This window comes from Callorhinchus milii, unplaced genomic scaffold (genome assembly GCF_018977255.1).
Source record: "Callorhinchus milii isolate IMCB2004 unplaced genomic scaffold, IMCB_Cmil_1.0 Scaffold157, whole genome shotgun sequence".
Taxonomy (NCBI): Eukaryota; Metazoa; Chordata; class Chondrichthyes; order Chimaeriformes; family Callorhinchidae; genus Callorhinchus; species Callorhinchus milii.
Window position 1 is genome coordinate 1 of NW_024704898.1, and position 24,087 is coordinate 24,087.

The 24,087-nt window shown below is 52.9% G+C and overlaps 3 protein-coding genes across 6 annotated transcripts; 1 reads left to right on the top strand and 2 right to left on the bottom strand.

Moving 5' to 3' along the window:
• Positions 1-3,316: 3,316 nt before the first annotated feature.
• LOC103173902 (actin-like) lies at positions 3,317-4,540 on the top strand. The gene has a single exon (XM_042345924.1). It carries the CDS (start codon positions 3,317-3,319, stop codon positions 4,493-4,495), a length of 1,179 nt encoding a protein of 392 aa, XP_042201858.1. The 3' UTR covers positions 4,496-4,540.
• Positions 4,541-11,001: 6,461 nt separating this feature from the next.
• LOC103181228 (dnaJ homolog subfamily A member 1-like) lies at positions 11,002-16,293 on the bottom strand. The gene is made up of 8 exons (XM_042345910.1): positions 16,134-16,293; positions 15,373-15,556; positions 15,073-15,177; positions 14,444-14,671; positions 13,488-13,718; positions 12,549-12,649; positions 11,684-11,774; positions 11,002-11,126 (listed from the first exon to the last, which is right to left on the bottom strand). The coding sequence occupies exons 1-8, from the start codon at positions 16,263-16,265 to the stop codon at positions 11,002-11,004; spliced, it is 1,197 nt and encodes a 398-aa protein (XP_042201844.1). The 5' UTR covers positions 16,266-16,293.
• A 1,492-nt stretch (positions 16,294-17,785) lies between these two features.
• Positions 17,786-21,854, bottom strand: rbm8a (RNA binding motif protein 8A). Of its 4 annotated transcripts, none has more exons than XM_042345918.1 (6): positions 21,751-21,854; positions 20,295-20,354; positions 20,113-20,190; positions 19,494-19,630; positions 18,602-18,738; positions 17,786-18,122 (listed from the first exon to the last, which is right to left on the bottom strand). In XM_042345918.1, the coding sequence occupies exons 1-6, from the start codon at positions 21,815-21,817 to the stop codon at positions 18,074-18,076; spliced, it is 528 nt and encodes a 175-aa protein (XP_042201852.1). In that variant the 5' UTR covers positions 21,818-21,854; the 3' UTR covers positions 17,786-18,073. The 4 variants fall into 4 exon arrangements, with proteins under 4 accessions (XP_042201852.1, XP_042201851.1, XP_042201850.1 ...); XM_042345917.1 differs by having other exon boundaries at positions 17,786-18,125; XM_042345916.1 differs by having other exon boundaries at positions 20,113-20,193.
• Positions 21,855-24,087: the final 2,233 nt, after the last annotated feature.

Below are 24,087 nucleotides of genomic sequence, written 5' to 3' on the forward strand. Positions count from 1 at the left end.
GTGTGTCAGACCCCGGCCGGTCACGGTGACGGGTTTCCGCGTGTGTCAGACCCCCGGCCGGTCACGGTGACGGGTTTCCGCGTGTGTCAGACACCCGGCCGGTCACGGTGACGGGTTTCCGCGTGTGTCAGACACCCGGCTGACCCCCCCCACCACCCACCCCCACTCCGCGCCCCCAAAATAATGGTGACAATCTCTGTACAAAGGGTTCCTGTTGGAGAAACTCCAGTCACCAGAAATGGGAGCTGATTGAATGAAAGGTGATCTTGGTTTATGTTTGGAAGGTTCGGGAAATGTTTGACACAGAACATTCACAGCCCCAAACAAAGGCAGAACTGTGCAGTTTTTTTTTGTTTTGCAGGTTGCCCGTCAAGGCTTCAGGAAACAATTCGACGACTATTAAATGGAGACACAGATAAGCACAGACAAAGGGAACTGCATCACCGCTCAGGTAACTTGGCACATGAAAGAGAGCGCGAGGGAGAGAGAGAGAGAGAGAGAGAGCGCGAGGGAGGGAGGGATGGAGAGAGAGAGAGAGAGAGGTGCCTGAGGCGAAGGGTGATAACATGTCTCTGCCTTCACAGTACACAGCATCTCCACAGGTGTGTGTGTGTGTAGAAATGTACAGCGATCCCGGCATTTAACCCGGCGCCTTTATCGCGTCTTCGAGACGTCTCAAAGCGCTTCACGGGATTCTCTGCCAAGCGTGGCGACTGCGCGCGTTGCGGGCGAAACACGGCAGCCGATCGCGCCCGGCGACGTCCACCTCCCCCCCCCCCCGCCAACAAGCCGTGGATCGAGCGAACAATTTTCCTTCACGTCGGTGGGTTTATCGCCCCCGGGAAAGCGATCCGCCGATGGACTAACGAGCGGGTTCCTACTTAAACCGAGGCGCGCGCGGAGTACGGGGATCCGCCTAAGGTCTCGCCCTGGACCGGTCCTGCCCGGGAATCGAACCCGGGGTTGGGGGGGAGGCACATTTGTGATGAATCAATTCCTATTGATTCCCATTTCCCCCTGGCCTGGCCTGGCCTGGCCTGGCCTGGCCTCGCCGCTCTCGCGGAAACCCGTCACTGTGACCGGCCGGGTGTCTGACACACACGGAAACCCGTCACCGTGACCGACCGGTTGTCTGACACACGCGGAAACCCGTCACCGTGACCGGCCGGGGGTCTGACACACGCGGAAACCCGTCACCGTGACCGGCCGGGTGTCTGACACACACGGAAACCCGTCACCGTGACCGGCCGGGTGTCTGACACACACAGAAACTTGTCACCGTTGCTTAGGAGTCTCCAAACCCAACTGAGAATTCCCCACATCCCATCTACACACGGAAATCTCAGAGATAGGTCGTTGGAATGGGACGCTCTCTCTCTCTCGCTCTCTCTCTCTCCCTGGAGGGACGCTCTCTGCTTACCTAATTCCGGAGAGTATTAGGCGCAGGTTGGGCGAGAGCCAAGGCTTGAGGGGGAGCCCAGAGTGTGCGTTGGGGTAACTACTGGCGTCTAACCAGCTCAAACCACACAGCTTGGCCATCGAGAGAGAGCGAGGGAGAGAGAGAGAGAGAGCACTGTCTGGCCAGCTTTCCCACTGCTTGTCCAGGAAGGACCACCCTCCCCGTTGGGCAAGTTTCCTCACTCCAAGTGCCTGATCACCGAGCAGTAAATCGGAACTCGGTTGTTAGTCGATTGGCAGATCACTTTTCTGGGGTCAAGTCATGAACAAGAGACACACTCAACATGGACACTCACAAACCCATAGAGAGTGAGACACACTCACAGAGAGACACTCACACTCACACAGACACTCACACACACATAGAGAGTGAGACACACTCACAGAGAGACACTCACACTCACACAGACACTCACACACACATAGAGAGTGAGACACACTCACAGAGAGACACTCACACGGACACTCACACACACATGGAGACACTCACAAACACATAGAGAGTGAGACACACTCACAGAGAGACGCTCACACTCACACAGACACTCACACACACATGGAGACACTCACAAACACATAGAGTGAGACACACTCACAGAGAGACACTCACACAGACACTCACACACACATAGAGAGTGAGACACACTCACAGAGAGACACTCACACGGACACTCACACACACACATGGAGACACTCACAAACACATAGAGAGTGAGACACACTCACAGAGAGACACTCACACTCACACAGACACTCACACACACATAGAGAGTGAGACACACTCACAGAGAGACGCTCACACAGACACTCACAACAGCGGATAGACAGCCAGAAGTTACATTTCATAGCGGGTTTCAAAGAATCGTCGAATTATACAGCGCAGAAGGAGGCCATTCGGCCCATCATGCCCTTGCCAGCTTTTTGAAAGAGCTGTCTGAATCAGTCCCACTCCCCACGCTTTCCCCAAAGCCTTCCAATTTTGTCCTCCCCAAATATCTATCCACACAACAACAACAACATGACATTTATAGAGCGCCTTTCACGTCGGGAGGACGTCCCAAAGCGCTGGACAGTCAGGTGTCGGGGCCGAGCATGGGGGAGGGGGGGTCTAGGGGTGAGGGAAGGCAGAGAGGTGGGAGGGCGACCGAAGGCACGATCGAAGAGAAGGGTCTTGAGACCGGCCTTGAAGGAGGCACAGGGAGGAAGCGAGGCCAAGGGACCGTGGGATGGAGTTCCAGAGTGTGGGGGCAGAGAGGCTGAAAGCCCGGCCACCGAGGGTAGGGCGGGTCGGGCGGGAGACACGGAGCAGCCGGAGCCCGATGAACGGAGGGAGGGGTCCCCGGGTTGGTAGGGAGGAGGTGGGGGGGGGGAGAAAGGACAGTTCCGGGTCAAACAAGACCCCCGGGTTCCTGACTGGCTTCGTGGGGTTGAGTGGGCAGCTGACGTGGGCAGCTGACGCCGGCACTTCTCTCTTGAAAGTAGTTATCGAGTAGGTTTCCACCGCCCTTTCGGGCAATGCTTCCCAGACCCGAACAGGCTCGCTGCGTAGCGGAGGAGGGTGTTTTTTGGCGGTAAAATCACAACCGCTTTTTTTCTATTGGCCCAGCTTATGGGTTGTGTCATAATGTGTGGGATTGTGACCTAAAAGCAGTTGCCCTGGCCACAAGAAGTTCAAGCCGGGCAAGTGATAGGACAGCACACGAGGCGAACTTGCCACGACACAAGCAAGAGCACGCGCACTCTTGTCGCTAAGCCAAACTGCGTCGATCGATCGAACCATCGACGAAGCTTGTTCCCCCCCCCCCCCAAAAAAAAAAAAACTCCCTTTCGCAAGTAGAACCCGAATGAGTAAGACAGGATGAGTAAATACCTCGGAAAACCCGTTGCCGCCCTGGCACAGTGCCCGTCTCAGTCTCACGAGGCCTTCACGGAAATCGCGGCCATAGTGATGGACATCGGGACCGGTTACACCAAAGCAGGTTTCGCCGGTGACGATAAACCGCGAGTGGTCCTGCGTTCCCTGGTTGGCATTCCCATCCACCAGCCCGTGCACGACCACAACAAAGGACCCGATTACTACATCGGGAACTCAATCCCCAACGATCCTTGGATTACCAAAACCAGAGTGGTGACCAACGGGATTGTGACGGACTGGGACGCCCTGGAAATGCTGTGGCATTACGTGTTCTATCAAGAGCTCCGAGTCGCCCCAGAAGAACATGCTATCCTGCTCTCCGATGCTCCCTTGTCCCCTATAACCAACAGGGAGAAGTCGGCAGAGCTGCTGTTTGAAGGGTTTGGGGTCCCAGCCTTGTTCATTGCCCATCAGACCTTGCTGTCGCTCTATTCCACTGGCAGGACAACTGGACTGATTATCGAGTCGGGCCTGGGGGTGTCTTACACCGCACCGATCCACAACGGTTACACGTTGCCTCATGCCACCTTCCGCCTCGACCTGGCTGGAGGTTGTCTCACCGAGTACATGGGAAAACTCCTGGAGGAGTGTGGCAACCCTTTCAGCTCCGAGGAGACACACATTGTCAGGAACATCAAGGAGACTTGTTGCTATGTGACCCATGATTTCCAAGAGGAGATGGTGGCCAGCGAGAGCGATTACCTGACCGACTATGAGTTGCCGGACGGACACATTATCACGATAGGGAATGAGCGTTTCCGGTGTCCTGAGGCCCTCTTCAAACCCCAAGTCATCGGTCTCGCTGACCCAGGCCTGCACATCTTGGCCATGAAGAGTCTTCAGAAATGCAAAGAGGGGATCCATTCCGAATTGCTCAACAATATTGTTCTGTCGGGCGGTTCGTCAATGTTCCCGGGATTTGCTGAGCGGATCCAGAAGGAGATCGGAAAACTGGCTCCCAACCGTTCCAAGCTGAACGTCTATGCTTCCCCACAAAGGAAGTTCTCGGTCTGGATCGGGGGCTCCATCACGGCCTGCCTGAACACCTTTCAGTCCCTCTGGGTCCGCAAGAAGGATTATGAGGAGGAGGGGTCCGTGATTGTCCACCGCAAATGCTTTTAGGAGAAGAGTAGAGAGAGAATCTGGAGAGTTAGCATTGCAATGAGAGTGGCGAGATAAAATGGTTCTAATAATAAATTAGGATAAGTTGGACCCGGAGTGGATTGGTCTTTTTATCATCACAATCGGCCGGGCAGGCGGGCAGTCCTTCAGCCTCTCTCTCTCTCTCTGCCCTCACCCTCCGGAACTCCATCCCACAGTCCCTCCACCTCACCCCCTCCCAAACAACACCAACACTTGACATTTACACAGCGCCTGGCTTTCATGTCAGGAGGACGTCCCAAGGAGCTGCACTGGAGAGTCAGGGATTTGGACCTGAGCTGGGGGTTGGCATCAGGAGGTGGGTGGAGGGCAGGGAGGGAGGGTGGGGATAGGAGGGTGACCGAAGGCACGGTTGAAGAGAAGGGTCTTCAGACGGGTCTTGAAGGAGGCAAGGGAGGGGGCGATCGAGGCGGAGGGACTGTGGGATGGCGTTCCAGAGGGTGGGGGCAGAGAGGCTGAAGGCCTGCCTGCCAATGGTGGGGCAGGCCGGAGCCCGCTGAGCGGACAGGTCGGTAGGGGGTTAGGAGGTCACAGAGGTAGGGAGACCCTCCTCTTCGACCGAGCCTTCGATCACCCTCCTACCCTCACCGCCCCGCCCTCCGGGTGCAGATCCCTGACTGCCCAGCGCCTTGGGGGGGGTGGGGGTGTCCTCCCGACGTGAAAGGCAGGTGCTGTGTAAATGTGATGTGTTGTCCTCGTCGTTGATCAGATGCAATGTGCCCGGTAGCGAACTCTGACCGAACCGGCCCAGTCAGGGCTTGTGCTGGCCCGGTCAATGAGATTCCATAAGGTTCTGGTCTCCGCGGAAACACTGAGATATCTGGGAGGTCGTTCCTAAGTTTGGAAAGAACGAGACGTCAAACTGACAGCTTCACTGGTTTACACATTCACAAAAGTGGGGTCAGATTCAATCCAAAGCCTTTCAAAACCCAACCCCAGTGAAATCCAAGCCAAAGGAATAAGTCCCCTCTCTCTGGGGTGGGGAGGGAAGAGGTTAAGGTGGGTGGGGGGGTGGGTGGGTGGGGGAAAGCTCTGATCTGTGTCCCCTGTTGTTAAAAGTCTTCCGGGTTTGGTTTAACCGTAGCTCAGCGGTCAGAGCCCTCGCCTCGCAAGCGAGAGGACCTGGGTTCGATTCGCAGGTCGGGGCGAAACCTTAAGCGAGTCTCCTTACTTCCCCCCCCACCCCCCCCCCCCCCCACCATACACACACACACACACACACGCCTCTGTTTCCCTCGCGGAGTAATAGTAATTATTGTCGTTACAACCCTTCCAAACAAAAATAATAATAATGTGGTCACGGCTGTTTGCGGGGACGTCGCCGGGCGCAGCCGGCCCGCCCGCAGAACGCACAGTCACTACACTTTACCGTGCATCCTGTGACGCGCTTTGAGGCGCCTCGAAGAGGTGACACGGCGCGGTTATTCGCTCGACACACACCACACCGCTTGCACGGCATCAATTTGGCTGAATATTTATTGTGCCGAGTGGAACAGAAGGCTTAGCAGGGGGCCTGGATTCATGTTAAATGGCTTCACATCTGTTTGCAACGATTCCAACAGAAGAGGTCGATTGGGGGGTTGGAAGAATGATGATGGCAGATCGCAGGGAAAGGCAGCTCACATCAGTCCACTGGGCTTTCCTGCAAAGCAGAGAAACAGCCTCGTCAACGTTGGAATAATCCTCATTACATTCATTGCATTCGATGCAGCGCCTCATCGCGTCTTTGAGACGTTCTCAAAGCGCTTCACGGGATACGCCTGTAAAGCGTCATTACCCCCCCCGAGAAACGACCCATCAAGCGACGAACGGCTGAATTCAGCGAACCTCTTCGCTCAAGCACTGCACAAAACAAGGTAACGTCACATCATGCCTAGGGCAAACGCTCAATGAAATTTCCAATACAACCAGTTTCCTTGGCTTGCGTCAGGTTAAGCAATATCGCTTGCCAAACCCTCTCCTGACCTGGCTTAACTTGCTCGAACATGGGAACTTTGGGAGACGGTTGTCACTTTGCCGAATCTTGCGGTTACCGTTCAGGATTTCTAAAGAAAAATGTTGGGAGCATCGGAGAGATTGCAGAGGAGGTTTCCCAGAATGGCACCGGGATTGAAGGGGCTTCAGTTACGTGGAGAGACGAGACGAGACGAGAGAAGCTGGTGCTCCTTCGAGGGCAGAAGGTCGAGGGGAGATTTGAGTCGTTCGGGATCATGAGGGGTTTGGATAAGCGCGGCGAGGGAGAAGCTGTTTCCTCTGGCTGGTGGGGGGGGTGGGGTGGGGGGGGGGCGGGTGGGTCGGTAATCAGAGGACGCAGATTTAAGATAATCGGTAAAAGATCCAGAGGGGAGACGAGGAAACTTTCTTTTTTGTTACGGTCTGGAACACACGGCCTGAAAGGCCGGTGGAAGCAAATTGGTTGATAGCTTTCAGAAGGGAATTGGATAGGGACTGAAAAAGGAAATATGTGGAGGGCTATGGGGTAAGTACGGGGGGAGTGGGGACTAGTTGGGGTAAGAGTGGGGACTAGTTGGGGTAAGAGCAGGGGAGTGGGACTTGTTGGGGTAAGAGCGGGGCTAGTTGGTGTAAGAGTGGGGGAATGGGACTAGATGGTGGCTCTTCCAAAGGGGCACAATGGACCGAATGGCCTCCTCCTGTGCTATGAGAGATTATGAATCTAAAATGGTGCCCTTCTGATTTGCACGCTAGCAAGGTAGGAAGCATTTGATATCACCTCCACACCCCATTGGAAACTAGACAATTATGCATTGTTCCTACAAGACATGTCCTCTCAGGCCGGATACTAACTCCGAACCTGTGGTGCTCAAATTCCGAGCACCTATATTCCTCAAACCCTGGGTGTCAGCTCGACTTAGTCACTCCCACTCTCACCTCTGAGTCACAAGCTTGTGGGTAGATTGTCACGATATACTTTGAGCTCACAGCCAAGGCTGACACTCCAGTGAGCGTGTGATGAATTTCGGATGAGATGTTAAACCTCGCTCTCTCCCCGACTACCTGTTCGGGGAGACGTTAAAGATCTCCCGCGGCGCCGTTCGTAAAGAGGAGTCTCTCTCTCTCCCAGTGTCCTGGCCGACAATCCCCGATAAGATTGGTTCCTTCGCGGCGCTTCCTGGGACTGTTCTTGAACTTGTGTCCTCTCCCGCACCAGGCTCCGTGACTCTCCGTTCCCCAGAGGATACAGTTCAAAATCCTCAGTGGGCTCCGGCCTGCTCCACATGCCCCGCCTTGCCCGCCCCACCATTGGCGGTTGGGCCTTCAGCCTCTCTGTCCTCACCCTCTGGAACTCCATCCCACAGTCCTTCCGTCTCACCACCCCTTCCCTTACCTCCTTCAAGACCCGTCTTAAGACGCTCCTCTTCGACCGCGCCTTCAGTCACCCTCCTACGCCCGCCTTCCCCGCCCTCCTGATCCCAACCCCCAGCTCGGCTCCAAACCCCTGACTGTCCGGCACCTCGGGACGTCCTCCCCGCACAAAAGGTGCTGCGTAAATGCAATGTGTTGCTGTTGTTGCCGTGTGCAAATTGGCGGTTGCGTTTCACCTGCAAAACGCAGTCCGAGCCTTCGCAGCGCATCTTTGGAAGCGCTTTGAGACGCGACAAGGCGCTGGGTCAGATGTAAGGATTCTTATAATTGTCCAAATTTGTGGGAAACTTTGATTTGAGTCCTGATCTGAAAAGGCTGTTTTCTGCAGTTTATAAAATTGTCAAAGTTTCGAATGTTTTTGTTCCAAAGAAACAAGAACAGGAAATGATTTTCATACTTTGGAAATTGAGCACAGATGCAGTCCTTCTGGCCCGAGCCTCACGAAAAAACCATTCAACTCCCGCTCTGTTGGCTGGAACTCCACTCGATCGCTGCTCTCGCTCGCCTCTTCGCTCCATCGGTTCCCCCCACCCTCGCCCGGCTCCACTGGCTCCCACTTCCCCCAGAGGATCGAGTTCAAGGTCCTCGTCCTCCCCTTCGAAGCCCTCCACGGCCGAGTTCCTTCCTACCTCTGTGACCTGCTCAACCGTTGACTCAACCATAGTGATGGGTTTCTGTGTGTGTCAGGATCCCCGGCCGGTCACGGTGACGGGTTTCCGTGCGTGTCAGACACCCGGCCGGTCACGGTGACGGGTTTCCGTGCGTGTCAGACACCCGGCCGGTCACGGTGATGGGTTTCCGTGTGTGTCAGACACCCGGCCGGTCAGGGTGATGGGTTTCCGTGTGTGTCAGACACCCGGCCGGTCACGGTGACGGGTTTCCACGTGTATCGGACACCCGGCCGGTCACGGTGACGGGTTTCCCTGTGTGTCAGACACACGGCCGGTCACGGTGACGGGTTTCCGTGTGTGTCAGACACCCGGCCGGTCATGGTGACGCGTTTCCGTGTGTGTCAGACACCCGGCCGGTCACGGTGACGGGTTTCCACGTGTATCGGACACCCGGCCGGTCACAAGAAAAGGACAATCACTGAATAGTGCGAAACAATAAATGCACAGTGGGGGGAGGGAGGGAGAGAGCAATGGAGCTTTGCGTAGTTGCTGTAACAATTCTCTGCAACAAAGAAGACTTTTGGCTTATCGATGCATTCAGGCTTTCACCTCGCTCTGCCCGAGGCAGTTTGAAACACAATATATATCCTCCTGAGGTATGTGACACAGGTCAGGATTCCTAGAGACACTGTAGGTATTCACTGCTTTAATCTCCCTGATCTCCTTGTTTGCTTCAGTGGCTGAATTTATTTCATGATGAGCTGCACTGCGTGGCTCTCCAAGACATTGCACATTCCAGGCGGAGACACTGAGAGCCAGAGAGAGAGAGAGCGAGAGAGGAGAGCAAGGGAGAGAGCTATTTCGTTGGATGAAAGTCGGACGAAATCGGCCTGTGAGCTGTCAGTTGGGCCACCGTTGGAAAGGAGAAAAGTGTGTTCCTTGCCTGATGTCCTAACCAACAAACCTTCGCGGAAATCGGTGGCTCGTGTACTGTTTGTGGGCACAGCTACCACGGTGGCGGGTTTCCGTGTGTGTCAGACACCCGGCTGGTCACGGTAATGGTTTTCCGTGTGTGTCAGACACCCGGCTGACAATCTACCCCTGGGATCAGGAGGGTTGGAGCCCAGGGAGGGTGGGGGTAAGAGGGTGGCCGAAGGCATGGTTGGTTGAAGAGGAAGGTCTTGAGAAGGGCCTTGAAGGAGGGGACGAGGCAGAGGGACTGTGGGATGGAGTGCCAGAGGGTGGGGGCAAAGAGGCTGAAGGCCTGACCGCCAATGGTGGACTGGGGTTGAGGCGGGGGACGTGGAGCAGGCCGGAGCTGCTGATATAGGGTTAGGAGGTCACAGAGGTTGTGGGGGGAGCAAGGCCGAGGAGGACCTTGAAGGTCCAGGACGAGGATTATGAACTCTATCCTCTAGGGGATGGGGAGGCAGTGGAGCCGGGCGAGAGTGGGGGTGATAGAGTCACGGAGTTTAGAGCGGAAGAGGACACATGTTCTGAATAAAATGAAGTTGTCTCTCTTGCTCAGTGTCCAACTCCCTGTGAGTGCACCGAGACACCACCCTAAGTTGCTGTTTTTGCCAATATTTAGCCCATTGAGATGCCAGAAAGACTCCCTCTTCAATGTCATACAATCCATCAGCGCCACCTTCAGGCAACGTACACAAAACCTCCCTGGCAAATGGGATACCAACATTCCCCAATTTCATCCCTTCCTCCTTTTATCTCTCTCTCCCTCCCTCACTCCAGATTCTCCTCCTTGGGGTGAGGTGGAAGGGCAGTGAGGTCTCCTTGAAGCTGAACGTGCCCCAAGGTGACATGTTTAGCAATGGAGTGTCAGAATGGAGCCCGGCCTCTGTGACGGTCTCCAGTCTGTTCCTGAGCCAGGAGGGTCCACAGTATCCCAGGGCACTCACTGCTGACGGCAGCACAGCCCGGCCCGGCTCATCGGCAGGACCTGGAAGGGCAGAACAGTTACTGGGGGGCAGGAAATCCTCCCCCTCAGCTCCTGTTAACCCCACAGCCAAAGCCCTGACTAATGAGGAGGGCGGTCCTCGCTGGACAAGAGCTCTCAATGGCCAAGCTGTGTGGTTTGAGCCGGTTAGACTCCAGCAGTTACTCTATGCACACTCTGGGCTCCCCCCAAGCCTTGGCTCTTGCCAACATGTGCCTAATGTTCTCTGGAATTAAGCAGGGGGGTGAGGGGAGGGAGAGAGAGAGAGAGAGAGAGAGAGAGAGCATCCCATTCCAATGACCTATCTCTGAGATTTCCACGTGTAGGTGGGATGTGGGGAATTCTCAGTTAGGTTTGGAGACTCTTAAGCAACGGTGATGGGTTTCCACATGGGGCAGACACCAGGGCTGACAAACATTCCTTCCACTAACCCTCCCAGCCCGAGCAAGCGCTAAAAGAGGAAAGATCAGCTTTGTTACCACATGCAAAGAGGGAATCATCTGCGTGCATCTCTTCATTTAAGATGTCTGGCATTGGACACCTCGCTGGGACCCTGCCTCGTCTTCAAAGGCCTCGCTGGTGTACTCATTGCTGTGGTGGCTTTGTGTATCTAGGTCCATCAGGTCAGCCTGCTCCATGTCCTCTGTGAACATAGGAACATATATATAACATGGAGTCCTGTAGCTCAGCGGTTGGAGCACTCGCCTCGCAAGCGAGAGGACCCGGGCGGGTCTGGGCGAAACGTTGGGCAAACGTGAGGGTAATAATCCCTCCACAAAAATGTGTGGGTCCCTGCTGTGTGCAATTGGCTGCCATGTTTCGTCCACAAAACAGTCACTACACTTTACAGTATGCTCTGTGAAGCGCTTTAAGACGCAGAAGTGAATGCAAGGATTTTTATTATTATTATTGTCATTCCTTTGAAGGATATGTTGAACCATAAAGTCGCTACACGACTCGAAGATGTGATAAAGCACTATATCAAAATGCAAGGATTATTATTATTATTATTATTATATATAGCAACGTGGGAACAGGAGAGGCCATTCAGCCCCTTGAGCTTGTTCCACCCATCTATAAGATCATGACTGGTCTGTACCTCAACTCCAATTGCCTGCCTTGCCACGTATCCCTTGACACCCTTGTCTAAACGATTTCATTTCATATTTTATATGTTTTATAATCTACTGTAGATTTTACCTGTGGCAGTAAAATCCGTCTGAGGCGGAAGAAGGAATCTCAACTTGTGGAGGTCAGCGATAGGAATCCAACCCGGCTCTGGGAATTTTACCTGCGTGATAATCATATCAACAATAATATGAATAATAATATTAATAATAACCCTTGCATCTGAGTCCTCCCACAGGAGTCCTCCCGGCTGAGTATAGATCAAGATGAAACGTCTGTGTGTCTGTCTATGTGCCAATCTACCCTCCATATTGGATCCTTTGGTTGGAAACAAAGCTGCAACGGGTACAGTTAGTTTGATAGAGCGCCTTATCACGTCGTTGGGACATGAAAGGCGCTATACAAATGTAATTTGTTCTTGTGTATCGAGACGTCTCAAAGCGCTTCACAGGATACACTGTAAAGTGTAGTGACTGTATATTTTGTGGGCGAAACGCAGGAGCCAATTGTGCCCGGCGACGTCCCCACAAACAGTCGTGGATTGAGTGACCAATTAATANTTTTTTGGAAGGTTTATTACCCCCAGAAAAGCGATCGGCCAATCGACCGACTCGCAAGTTCCTACTCACTGCTGGTAAACAGAGGCGTGTGGAGTAAGGAAACTTTCCCAGCGTTCCGCCCTGCCGGGAATCGAACCCGGGTCCTTTCGCTTGCGAGGCGAGTGCTCGAACCCCTGAGCTACAGGACACCACATAGAGCGCCTTATCACATCGTTATCACAGTACCCAATCAGGTATAAAAATAGAGGCAATATTTACGACTGATCAATATTTAATTCCTGATTATTATTATCTTTGCTCTTTGTATAATCGTTGCCTGTGGAAGTGTAACCAAGGAAAGAATTGATTGGGGCCAATGAGATATTGTGGACATTTACCTGGAACTGTATTATGAGCAAACCCCTCTCAAAAGGGTTCCTATGTAAGGGCATTCCTTCATTCAGAATACATTTCACGTCACCTGGTCTGATCACTTCTCCTACAGAAACAACCGTAAAATAATAATAATAATGATAAAAAAGTGGGCATTTTTGAATTTCATACATCTCAAAGCGCTTTGTAGAGGTTTACTGTCAAATGGAGTGACTGTATAGCTGAGACAGGCAGATGAGACCTTGGTTCAACACCTCCTTCAAAGGAATAACAACAATAATAATATTCCTTGTATTTAATACTGATCACAGGGTCGAGACGTCTCAAAGCGCCTCATAGAATATACTGTAGAGTGCAGTGACTGTGTATTTTGTGGGCGAAACGCGGCAGCCGATTGCGCACAACAGTGTCCCACAAATAGCCGTGGATTGAGTGACCAAGTTGGATTTGTGCAGTCCTGTAGCTCAGTGGTCTGCCTCGCAAGCGAGAGGTCCCAGGTTCGATTCCCGGGTGGGTCAGGTCAGGCCGAAACGTTGGGCAAGTTTCCTTACTCCACACGCACACGCACACGCACACATGCCTCTGTTTACCGAGCAATAAGTAGGAACCCGCTTGTTAAGTCAATTGCCAGATCGCTTTCCAGGGGTAACAACCCCTTAAAAAAAATATGGTCACTCAATCCACGACTGTTTGTGGGGACGTCGCTGGGCGCAATTGGCTGCCGCGTTCGGCCCCGAAAAGCACAGTAACTACACTTTACAGTGTACCCTGTGAAGCGCTTTAAGACGTCTCAACGACGTGATAAGGAGCTGTATCAAATGCAAGGATTATTATTATTTTGTGGGTGAAACACGACCGCCAATTGCGCACAGCAACGTCCCACAAACAGTCATGGATTGAGGGACCAGTTTGGCGTTGGTTAGTGTTACAGGTGTGAGTGTTACCTGGCCGGGAGCCGATCACCAGGGTTCTGTTATCAAGGGTTTTGATGGTGTGTTTGAGCCCACACAAGGCCTCCACCAGGTTGATTTCCATCTGGGTGATGAGATTGTTCTCGCTGCGCTGAAACGACGCATGTTCTTTCTGATCGAGGATAATTATCACATCGCCAGGCTCAAGTCCCGGCAACTGGTCACCCTCTCCGTGGAATGTGATCTTCTGTCCGTCCTTCATCCCTGAATCCAACACAGTTTACGTCAACAACAACAACAAATTGCATTTGCTGTTTCCTTTCATGTTTGCTCCACGTCCCCCTTCAGCCTCTCAGCCCCCACCCTCTGGAACTCCGTCCCACAGTCCCTCCCTCCCTCGCCTCCTTCGAGGTCCGTCTCAAGACCCTACTCTTCGACCAACCGCACCATCGGTCACCCCCACTCTACCCCTCCTGATCCCAACCCCCCAGCTCGGGTCCAAACCCCTGACTGTCCAGCGCCTTGGGACGTCCTCCCGATGTGAAAGGCGGGCGCTGGGTAAATGTCACTTGCTGTCGTCGTTATAATAAGTAATATCAATCCTTGCATTTGACGCAGCACCTTATCGCATCTGCCCGAGGTCTCAAAGCACTTCACAGGATACACTGCAAAGTGTAGTGACTGGATATTTTATGGGTGAAACGGGGCAGCCAATTGCGCGCAGTGGTGTCCCACAAACAGTTGTGGATTGAGTGACCACATTATCATTATTTTTTGAGGGGTTTATTACGCCAATCGACTAACAACTGGGTTCCTACTTGCTGCTAGGCCAACAGAGGCGCGTGCGTGGAGTAAGGAAACTTGCCGATGGTTTCGCCCTGACCCGCCCGGGAATCGGACCCGGGTCCTCTTGCTTGCGAGGCGAGCGCTCTAAACACTGAGCTACAGGATAGCACGTTGTTGTTGTTGTTGTTGTTGTTGAAAGATACCTCTGTCTACGTGCACCTCCAAGATCTTCTTCTCTCGCACTACTTTCTTGCCGCTGCACGTCTTGCATCTGTCCTTGGCGTTAATCCGCTCGCCCTCTCCTCGACACTCCGAGCACATGGTCTGAATTTGCTGGATTATACCAGGCCCTATCTGTTGGATGTGGACCTCAGTACCACTCCCCCTGCAGTTCGGACAGCGCTCCACAGACCCCTCCTTTCCTCCGTATCCTGAGGGAACAATAATAATATTAATGAATAATAATAATGTACGGTATAAATAATAATAATCCTCGCCTTTGATACAGCGCCTTATCATGTCTTCGAGACGTCTCAAAGCGCTTCGCAGGATACACTGTAAAGTGTAGTGATTGTGTATTTTTTGGACTGAACACGGCAGCCAATTGTGCACAAACATTCGTGGGGTTCACCCCCTCACCCCCTCCCTCGCCTCCTTCAAGGCCCGTCTCAAGACCCTCCTCTTTGACTGAGTCTTCGGTCACCCTCCTACCCCCACCCTCCCCGCCCTCCACCCCCTCCTGATCCCAAGCCCCAGCTCGGGTCCAAATCCCTGACTGTCCAGGGCCTGGGACGCCCTCTCGAATTCCTTCCCTGGGCGGAGTAACACTCACCATTACATTTCTGGCAGATCACATTCTTCTGCAGAGTAAGCTTCCTGGTAGCTCCGTTGTACATGTCTTCCAAGGACATTGATAACTGATGGGCCACGTTTCTCCCTACAACGCAGTGAAGCATATTTATAATAATAAATCCTTGGAGTTCACATAGCGTGTGTGTGTGCGTGTGTGGAGTAAGGAAACTTGCCTAAGGATTCGCACCGAACTGACCCGCCCGCGAATCGAACTCGGGTCCTCCGGCTTTGCGAGGCGAGCGCGATACCCGCTGAGTAAGACGTTGCAGGAGCCGCTTACCTCTTCGCTCTGGCCTGGAGTGCATTCGACCGCCACCACCGAAAAACATGTCAAAGATATCCATCGGTGAGTGAAACCCACCGCTTGTTCCTCCACCTTTAATGGCCTCCTCACCACCTCTATCGTATAGGTCTCGCTTCTTCGAATCCGAAAGGACCTCGTAGGCTTGAGAAATGCCCTTGAACTGAAAAATCAACCAGAAATAGACGGCAGCAATGCAACGAGTTCTTGGGAGAGATGACTCGAAACAGCTGACGCCGTCCGCCTGTCAAGGGCGCTGCGTGATATTCCTTGCGCTCGACACATCACGTTGTTGAGGCGTCTGAAAGCGCTTCGCGGGATACACTGTAAGGTGGAGTGACCGTGCATTTTGTGGGGCGACGTCCCCCGCGGTGGTGGATTGAGTGACCGCATTGTTATTATTTTTGGAGGGGTTATTACCCCTGGAAACCCCTGGGGGGGGGTTAAGGAAATTGGCCGAAGGTTTCGCCCTGTCCTACCCCAGAATCGAACCCAGATCCTCCCGCTTGCGAGGCGAGCGCTCTAACCCCTGAGCTACAAGGGCCGCGCGATGACGTGGTCGCTCATTCCACGACTGTTTGTCGGTGCGCAATTGTCGAGCGAAGTCCTCGCATTTTGATACTGCGCCTCATCGCGTCTTCGGGACTTCCCAAAGCCCTTCGCAGGGTACGCTGCGAAGCGGAACTGACTGCATATCTTTTTTTCGGGGGGGCGAAAGTCTTTGGCGCTTTGTTCCTTACCCGTTCCCCCTCCTCTGGGTTTTTGTCGGGGTGGAACTTCAGCGCCAGTTTGCGATAGGCCTTCTTGATTTCTTCTGTGGAGGAACCGGGTTCGACTCCGAGAATATCGTAATATCCGGTTTCCAGCACCATGTTTACCCGCAGCCTGGGCACAGGAGACACACCAATCACTGCTGGGTGAGTGCCCCGCCCGGCCCCCGGGCTTCCGTGCCCTGCCCCGCCCCGCCCTCTCCAGTCTCCCTGCCCCTCCCTGGATCCCTGCCCCGCCCTCTCACTGGCAAAAATCCCCTCCCGTTGAGTAACAGCCCTTCCCATTGAGTAACAGTCCCCCTCCCTGAGTAACAGCCCCTCACTCTTAAGTAATAGTGAGTAACACTACCCTGAGTAATATCCCCTCCCTCTGAATAACAGCCCCGCCCCTGTGTAACAGCGCCGCCCTCTGAATAATAGCCCCTCCCATTGAGTAAGTCCCTCCCATTGAGTAACAGCCCCTTCCATTGAGTAACAACCCTGCCCATTGAGTAATAGCCCCACCCATTGAGGAACAGCCCCTTCCATTGAGGAACAGCCCCTCCCATTGAGTAACAGCCCCTCCCATTGAGTAACAGCCCCTTCCATTGAGTAACAGCCCCTCCCATTGAGTAACAGCCCCTTCCATTAAGTAACAGCCTCTCCCATTGAGTAACAGCCCCTCCCATTGAGTAACAGCCCCTTGCATTGAGTAGCAGCCCCTCCCATTGAGTAACAGCCCCTCCCATTGAGTAACAACCCCGCCCATTGAGTAACAGCCCCTCCCATTGAGTAGCAGCCCCTCCCATTGAGGAACAGCCACCCCCACCCCCCTTGAGGAACACCCCCCAAACCCCAGTTGCTCCAGTGTACCCGCCTGCCCGGTGTCAGGTGTTGGCTCTGGTTGGATGACCTCTGTTGGCACCTCCACCCAGGCTCTTGCCCCACTCACAATGCCCTGTGACAGTGTGCGTGCTGATTGGCCGGAGAACGGAGGCTGGTCAGCCTGACCTGCCCCCTATTGGTTGCTCCGTCTACGTCATTATTGGGTCAATCCGCTCACCGCCTCCATTGATTGGCCAGAAGGCGTCAAACCACTGATTGGCCAGACACCGCCACAGGTAGAAGATCCTCGCTTGCGATTGGTTAGATACCGGCACAGGGAGACATTCTCACTCCCCATTGGTCAGATACCCGCACAGGGAGACATTCTCACTCCTGGTTGGTCGGATGCCAACAGAGGTCAACGTTCTCACGCGTCGTTAGGTCAGATATTCTCGCTCGGGATTCGTCAAGACACCTGTAGAGGCGGGCATTCTCACGTATGATTGGTCAGACGCCGACACAAATTGCTATCCTCACTCCCGATTGGTCAGACACCCGCACAGATTGACATCCTCACTCCCTATTGGTCAGACACCCGCAGAGGTCGACAGACCGGTTCACGATTGGTCATTGCGGTCACCGCCTCCACTGATTGGCCCGACGGTGTCAAGCTGCTGATTGGCCAGAGACCCGCAGAGGGAGGAGGCATCCGGGCGATGACATCCGACCCCTCGGCCCTCCTCCTGCGAGCGGCCATGACGGTCCGCGGCGCGAGAAAAACTACGACACAAACAGAAAACCCGCACTCGCTCGGCCGATCAGTTCATTCACATGTTTATTCCTCCGCGAGACCTTTAAAAAAAAACACACAACACACTCCAAAATCATGTACAAAAACCACCGTTTTTTGGTACAAAATCTCCGGTGGTTTCGCCCGACGCACATTCCGCTGAACACCACGGCAAACACACGTCGATAAAAATAAGAAGAAACAAAAAAAGATTCCCGTGAAATCGCAAACGTGGCGCCAAACTCGCCGTTGCGGGAACTATTTTGTCGTCGGTGTTGGTCAGGATCGACGGTCGCAGCTCCTGGTCTGGTCGCTTCTAGTGACGCTTTCTGTCAGGACTCCGGCTTCTCCTGTGGCCCAACCGGCTGCTGAGAGACGACGTACAACTTATATTATGATGATATAATAATAATAATCCTTGCATTTGACGCAGCGCCTTATCACGTCTCCGAGACGTCTCAGAGCGCTTCACACAATAGAAACAGGAGGAGGCCATTCAGCCCCTCGAGCCTGTTCCGCCATTCTATCAGATCATGGCTGATCTGTACCTCAACACCGATTACCCCACTCTGCCCCGTATCCCTTAACAAACATCTATCCACCTCAGTCTTGAAGATGTGAATGGATCCAGCAACCACACTTTTGTAAAGTGTAGTGACTGTGTATTAAGCGGGCGAAACGCAGCAGCCAGTGTGTGTGCGGTAAGGAAACTTGCCTAAGCTCTTGCCCCATCCTGACCCGGCTGGGATTCGAACCCAGGTCCTCTTGCTTGCGAGGCAAGCGCTCTAATCACTGAGCTACAGGACTGCACAGGGGCGGCTGCAAGATAGGGCGGGGAACTTACCTTCTCTTGCTCTTGGGAGGCCCTCGGACGAAGCCCCAGTCTACGCTGATTTGCTGGCCGGCAAGTTCCGTGCCGTTCAGGCCCTCCATGGCCGCCTGTGCCTCCTTGTACGTCTCATATTCTACCAACGCGTAACCCTGTGGAGACAAACCGGGCATTTTGATTTTGGTCAGCCGAGTGTCTGACACACACGGAAGCCCATAACCGTGATCAGCCGGGTGTCTGACACACACGGAAACCCGTCACCGTGACCAGCCGGGTGTCTGACACACAGGGAAACCCGTCACCGTGACCAGCCGGGTGTCTGACACACACGAGAGCCCATAACCGTGACCAGCCGGGTGTCTTGACACACACGGAAACCCAACACTGTTGCTTAAGAGTCTCCAAACCCAAATGAGAATTCCATGAATCCTACCTACACACGGAAATTCCAGAGATAGGTTGTTGGAATGGAATGCACTCTTTCTCTCTCCGTTTGCCTAAATCCAGAGAGTATTAGACGCAGATTGGGCGAGAGCCAAGGCTTGTGGGGGGTGGGGGGGGAGAGAGGCCAGAGTGTGTATTGGGGTAACTGCTGGAGTCTAACCAGCTCAAACCACACAGCTTGGCCATTGAGAGCTCTGTCTGGCCAGCTGGCCAGCTAGGACCACCCTCCCCGTTCGTTAGTTGGGGCTTTGGCTGCAGGGTTAACAGGAGCTGAGGGGGAGGATTCCTGCCCCCAGTGACCGGTCGACCCCTCCAGGTCCTGCCAATGAGCCAGACTGGGCTGTGCTGTCGTCAGCAGTGAGTGTCCTGGAATACTGCAGCCCCTCCTGCCTCAGGAACCGGAATAGAGACCGTCACAGAGGGCTGGCTTGTGGGGCAATGTGTTGCCGGCGGGCTAACGTACCTTGAGATAGCCAGTGCGTCGGTCCAAGTTCAAGTTGATGTTCTTGATTTCCCCAAATTCAGCAAATCGATCGTGTACATCCTCCTCGGTGGCTTCTTCATGGACGCCCGTCACAAACAGGATCCAACCCTCCACGGCTGCAAGGCAAAAACTCCCAGTCACTCAGGAGGCAGAGGCGTTGGGTTCTCTGCAGTGGGCCGTGGTGCATTGAGCAGGAGAAATTAACTTAATAATAATAAAAATCGTTGCATTTGATATAGCGCCTTATCACGTTGTTGAGAAGTGCTTCAGAGAATATACTGTAAAGTGAATTGACTGTATATTTTGTGGATGAAATGCGGCAGCCAATTGCGCACAGCAGCGTTCCACAAACAGTCGTGGGTTGAGTGATCAAAATTATTATTTTTTTGAAGAGATTATTACCCCCGGAAAAGCGATCCCCCAAACGACTAACCACGGGTTCTTAATTACTGCTGGTAAACAGATGTGTGTGTGTGTGTGTGTGTGTGGAATAAGAAAACTTGCCTAAATTTTGTCCTGTCCGGCCCGGGAATCGAACCCGAGTCCTCTCGCTTGCAAAGCAAGCACTCAAACCTCTAGGCTGTGGGACTCCACTTACATCTCTGAGGTCCTGGTTCATCACCGTCCTGCTCAACGGAGTCATAGTCTTCACGCACTCGGGACCTGGCCCCTTCGTCTGCTGAAAGACAAGTCAAGTCAGGAACCCACGAGAGGCAAGAGACACGAGAAACATTAGACGCAGGCAGTGTCTTAGAGTGTCAAGTGTAAAATGTTACCAACCAGAACCAAAGCCTCTGCCCTTCCGCTTCTTTGCCTTTTCCTTCAGCTTGTGGATACTTTCTGTGAAGAGAGATAAACATGATCAAGACAAATGAGCATATAACTCGCTCTCTCCCGGGGGTGGGGGCGGGGGATGGGGGTGTCTCTGTGTATCAGGACGTCTCTGTGTATTGGTACGTCCCTCCGACGTGAAAGAATCACAGAAGCATAGAATTATACAACAACAACAAAATTACATTCATAGCGTGCCTTTCACGTCGGGAGGACGTCCCAAAGATATACTGCACAGGAGGAGGCCATTCGGCCCATTCGTATGTGCCGGCTCTTTGAAAACAGCTATCCAATTCAATCCCACTCCCCCGCGCTCTCCCCAGAGCCCTGCAAACTTGTCCTCCCCAAAGGCGCAACACAAATGTAATTTTGTTGTTGTTGTTGCAAGCCCACAGGGGCTTTTCACTGTATATGATGCGTGCAGCCTCGTGGTTATGAGTCTGTGGTGGAGTTTTATTATTATTATCCTCGTCTAAGTATAAATTAATTACGAGTCAGGAGGTGATTAATACGTTAGGGCAAAGCAATCTAAGTGGTCTTGATAGGAAATTGAACGGGACTCGGGTGAATGTATGACCTGGGCAATTATACGACTTATAAAGGTGAGACTTCTAAATGATTAAATTATAAAGTAGCGTATTAATCACCACGTAACTCCTAATTCTGTGCGTGTGTGTGTGTGTGTGGGGGAGGGGGGGGGGAGAAAGGGAGGGTAACTGAAGTGTTCATATTTACATTCAATTATATACATTATGATTGTACTCTGGCAAATTAGTGTTGTTGGCCACAAAAAGATGGGAGAGATTCTTTGAAATCCAATCTGAAGAAACGCGGTATTGACTTTAATGCAAAGGAGGAAAACCCCAGAGTTTCGGATGGTACACTAATTAATCACCTCCTGACTCGGAACTCCGCTCCCCTACCCTCCATTACTCCATTGAATTGCGCGCAGGCAGTGTCGATGATTTCGCCCACAAAACGCACAGTCACTACACTCTACAGCGCATTTTAAGCCCTCTGGGCCACAAACCTGCGTGAGGGGCGCGACACAAACCAAGTCGTTGTCGTCTCCGGTGAAAGCGCTTTGAGACGTCGCGAAGAGGCGATAACGCATTATACCGAATGTGAGGATTATCATTAGTATTAAATCAGATTTGATATGACTTACGGAAGTCAGACTTCACGTAAGTCACATTAAACGTTATGGCCGCGACTGATACGACTTATGCGAGTTTTCCTGTTGTCTCTGTAGTCTATAGCGAATGTTCTGTGTGACTGTGGGGGGAGGGGGCGGTGGGGAGGAGGGTGTTTGAGGGTCTCCGGGTCACTCTCTCGGTCTATGTGTATATCTATCTTGTCTCCGAGTCTTTGTGCGTCTCTGCGAGTGTCCGCAGCCGTCTCTCACCGTCGCCCTCGTCGTCCATAGCGAAATCCTCGGCTCCTGCCTCATGAAGGTCCAGTACGTCCGCCATCTTGCGCTGTAGTGAGTGAGCGCGCGCCCGCCCGCCCGCCGCGCCTTTACCAAGATGGCCGCCGGGACTCCGCATCCACGCGGCCGACGGCCATCTTGGTAAAGGGACGGGCGGAAGCGGAAAGGAGGGAGGTAGCCAACGGGAGCGCGGTGACACTGCGCATGCTCCAAGATCCCCTGGACCGCAGCAGTACCGCTCACGCTCTACAGGTGGCGCCGCGCTCTGGAGGTACTAATAGTAGTACTAATAGTAATAATAACAGTAATAAATAATAGCACTAATAATAGCACTAATAGCAACAATGATAGTAATAATAATAGCACTAATGGTAATAATAATAGTAATAATAGTAATAATAGTAATAATAATAGCACTAATACTACTAATAATAGTAGCAATAATAGTAATAATAGTAATAATAATAATAGCACTAATAGTAATAATAATAGTAGCAATAATAAGCATAATGATATAATAATCCTGGCATCAAGACGTCTCAAAGCGCTTCACAGGGCACACGCGCCGCCGCCGCAGGGAGATCGTTAACGCCCGCCCTGAACAGGGCACAGACGGGGCGGGGGGGGGGGGGGGGGGGGAGGGGGGAATGAGGTTTAACGTCTTGTCCGAAAGGGACGGTGTCTCCGACAATGCCCTCTCTCTCTCTCTCTCTCTCTCCCCATCTGCACCGCACCGGAGCGTCAGCTCAGACTGTGTGATTCCAAGTTACGATGTGGGGCTCAAATCCACAGCCTTCTGATGGGAGGAACGAGTGACATTTGTGGCTCAGCTATCAAACTGCGCTGATTAATTTGCCTTCGCACAAAGGGACGTGCATTTGTATCTTATTTACATCATTTTCCAATGCAACAGGACAAGGGAACTGTGGTCGATGAGTAACACTTTCTCAATGTTCCCCTATTCGTAACAGCAGCAGCGTATCGGGCGCAGGTTGGCCAGAGCCAAGGCTTCTGGGGAGCCCAGAGTGTGCGTTGGTGTAACTGCTGGAGTCTAACCAGCTCAAACCACATAGTTTGGCCATTGAGAGCGCTGTCTGGCCAGCTTTCCACGCTGCTTGTCCAGCTAGGACCTCCCTACACGTTAGTTACGGCTTTGGCCGCACGGTTAACGGGAGCCGAGTGGCGGGATTCCCTGCCCCCAGTCACTGTTCTCCCCTTCCAGATCCTGCTGAGGTGCCAGACTGGCTGATATGAAAAAATGGCATTTACCCAGCGACCGCCTTTCACATCAGAAGAACGTCCCAAGGCGCTGGACAGTCAGGGATTTGGACCCGAGCTGGGGGTTGGGATCAGGGAGTGGTGAAGGACAGGGAGGGTGGGGGTAGGAGGGTGATTGAAGACACGGTCGAAGAGGAAGATCTTGAGATGGGTCTTGAAGGAGACAAGGGAGGGGGTGAGGTGGAGGGGCTGTGGGATGGAGTTCCAGAGGGTAGGGGCAGCGAGGCTGAAGGCCCGACCGCCGATGGTGGGATGGGCTGGGTGGGCCACGTGGAGCAGGTCAGTTGACTGTCAGGTGTTTTCGGCAAAGGAGAAATGAAAACAGAGAGCGAGAGAGAGGTTGCAGTGTCTTTGTCATGGTTTATGTACATGATATGCAGTTACAAATTGTTTATATACAACAGGTAAAATAAAAAAGTATTTTGCAGTATGAATACTACAACCTATGTACACCCAAAACAGTTAAAAATAAGGACGATTGTGAAAGAGCATGGACGATTAACTTGGAGACTGAAAAACAGTGACACTGTTGGGTTCTACGGCCGTTTAGGGCCAAGATGAGATTTCCATAGCTGGATTCCTCTCTCTGGGTCAGGCTCCAACTAGCAAAGCCTCCTCATAAATGCTTCGTCTCTTCTTTAATAACAATAATATTCCTTGCGTTTGATATCGCGCCTCATCACGTCTTCGAGACGTCTCAAATCGCTTCATAAGACTCATTGTAAAGTGTCGTGACTGTGTGTTTTGTACGCCTAATGCAGCAGCCAATTGCGCACAGCGACGGCCCACCAACAGCCGTGGGTTGACCAAATTATTTTATTATTCCCGGGTGGGGTGAACCCATAGGCAAGTTTCCTTACTCCACACGCCTCTGCTTCATTAGCGGTAGGATATTTATTGGAATGGAATGCGCTCGCTCTCCCAGGAGGGACGCCCCCCCTGCTTACCTAATTCCGGACAGTATTAGGCGCAGGTTGCCGAGAGCCAAGGCTTGTGGGGGGGAGCCCAGAGTGGGCGATAGGGTAGCTACAGAGA

Coding starts and splice junctions, on each gene's coding strand:
- LOC103173902 (XM_042345924.1), top strand. CDS start 3,317: ATGAGTAAATACCTCGGAAAACCCGTTGCCGCCCTGGCACAGTGCCCG.
- LOC103181228 (XM_042345910.1), bottom strand. CDS start 16,265: ATGGTGCTGGAAACCGGATATTACGATATTCTCGGAGTCGAACCCGGT. Junction 15,178..15,372: donor CTCCAGGCCAGAGCGAAGAG/GTAAGCGGCTCC, acceptor ACTGCGTTGTAG/GGAGAAACGTGGCCCATCAG. Junction 12,650..13,487: donor GGTGATCGGCTCCCGGCCAG/GTAACACTCACA, acceptor TTGTTTCTGTAG/GAGAAGTGATCAGACCAGGT.
- rbm8a (XM_042345915.1), bottom strand. CDS start 21,817: ATGGCGGACGTACTGGACCTTCATGAGGCAGGAGCCGAGGATTTCGCT. Junction 19,631..20,112: donor TGAACCAGGACCTCAGAGAT/GTAAGTGGAGTC, acceptor TTTGCCTTGCAG/CCGTGGAGGGTTGGATCCTG. Junction 18,739..19,493: donor GACGCACTGGCTATCTCAAG/GTACGTTAGCCC, acceptor TTGTCTCCACAG/GGTTACGCGTTGGTAGAATA.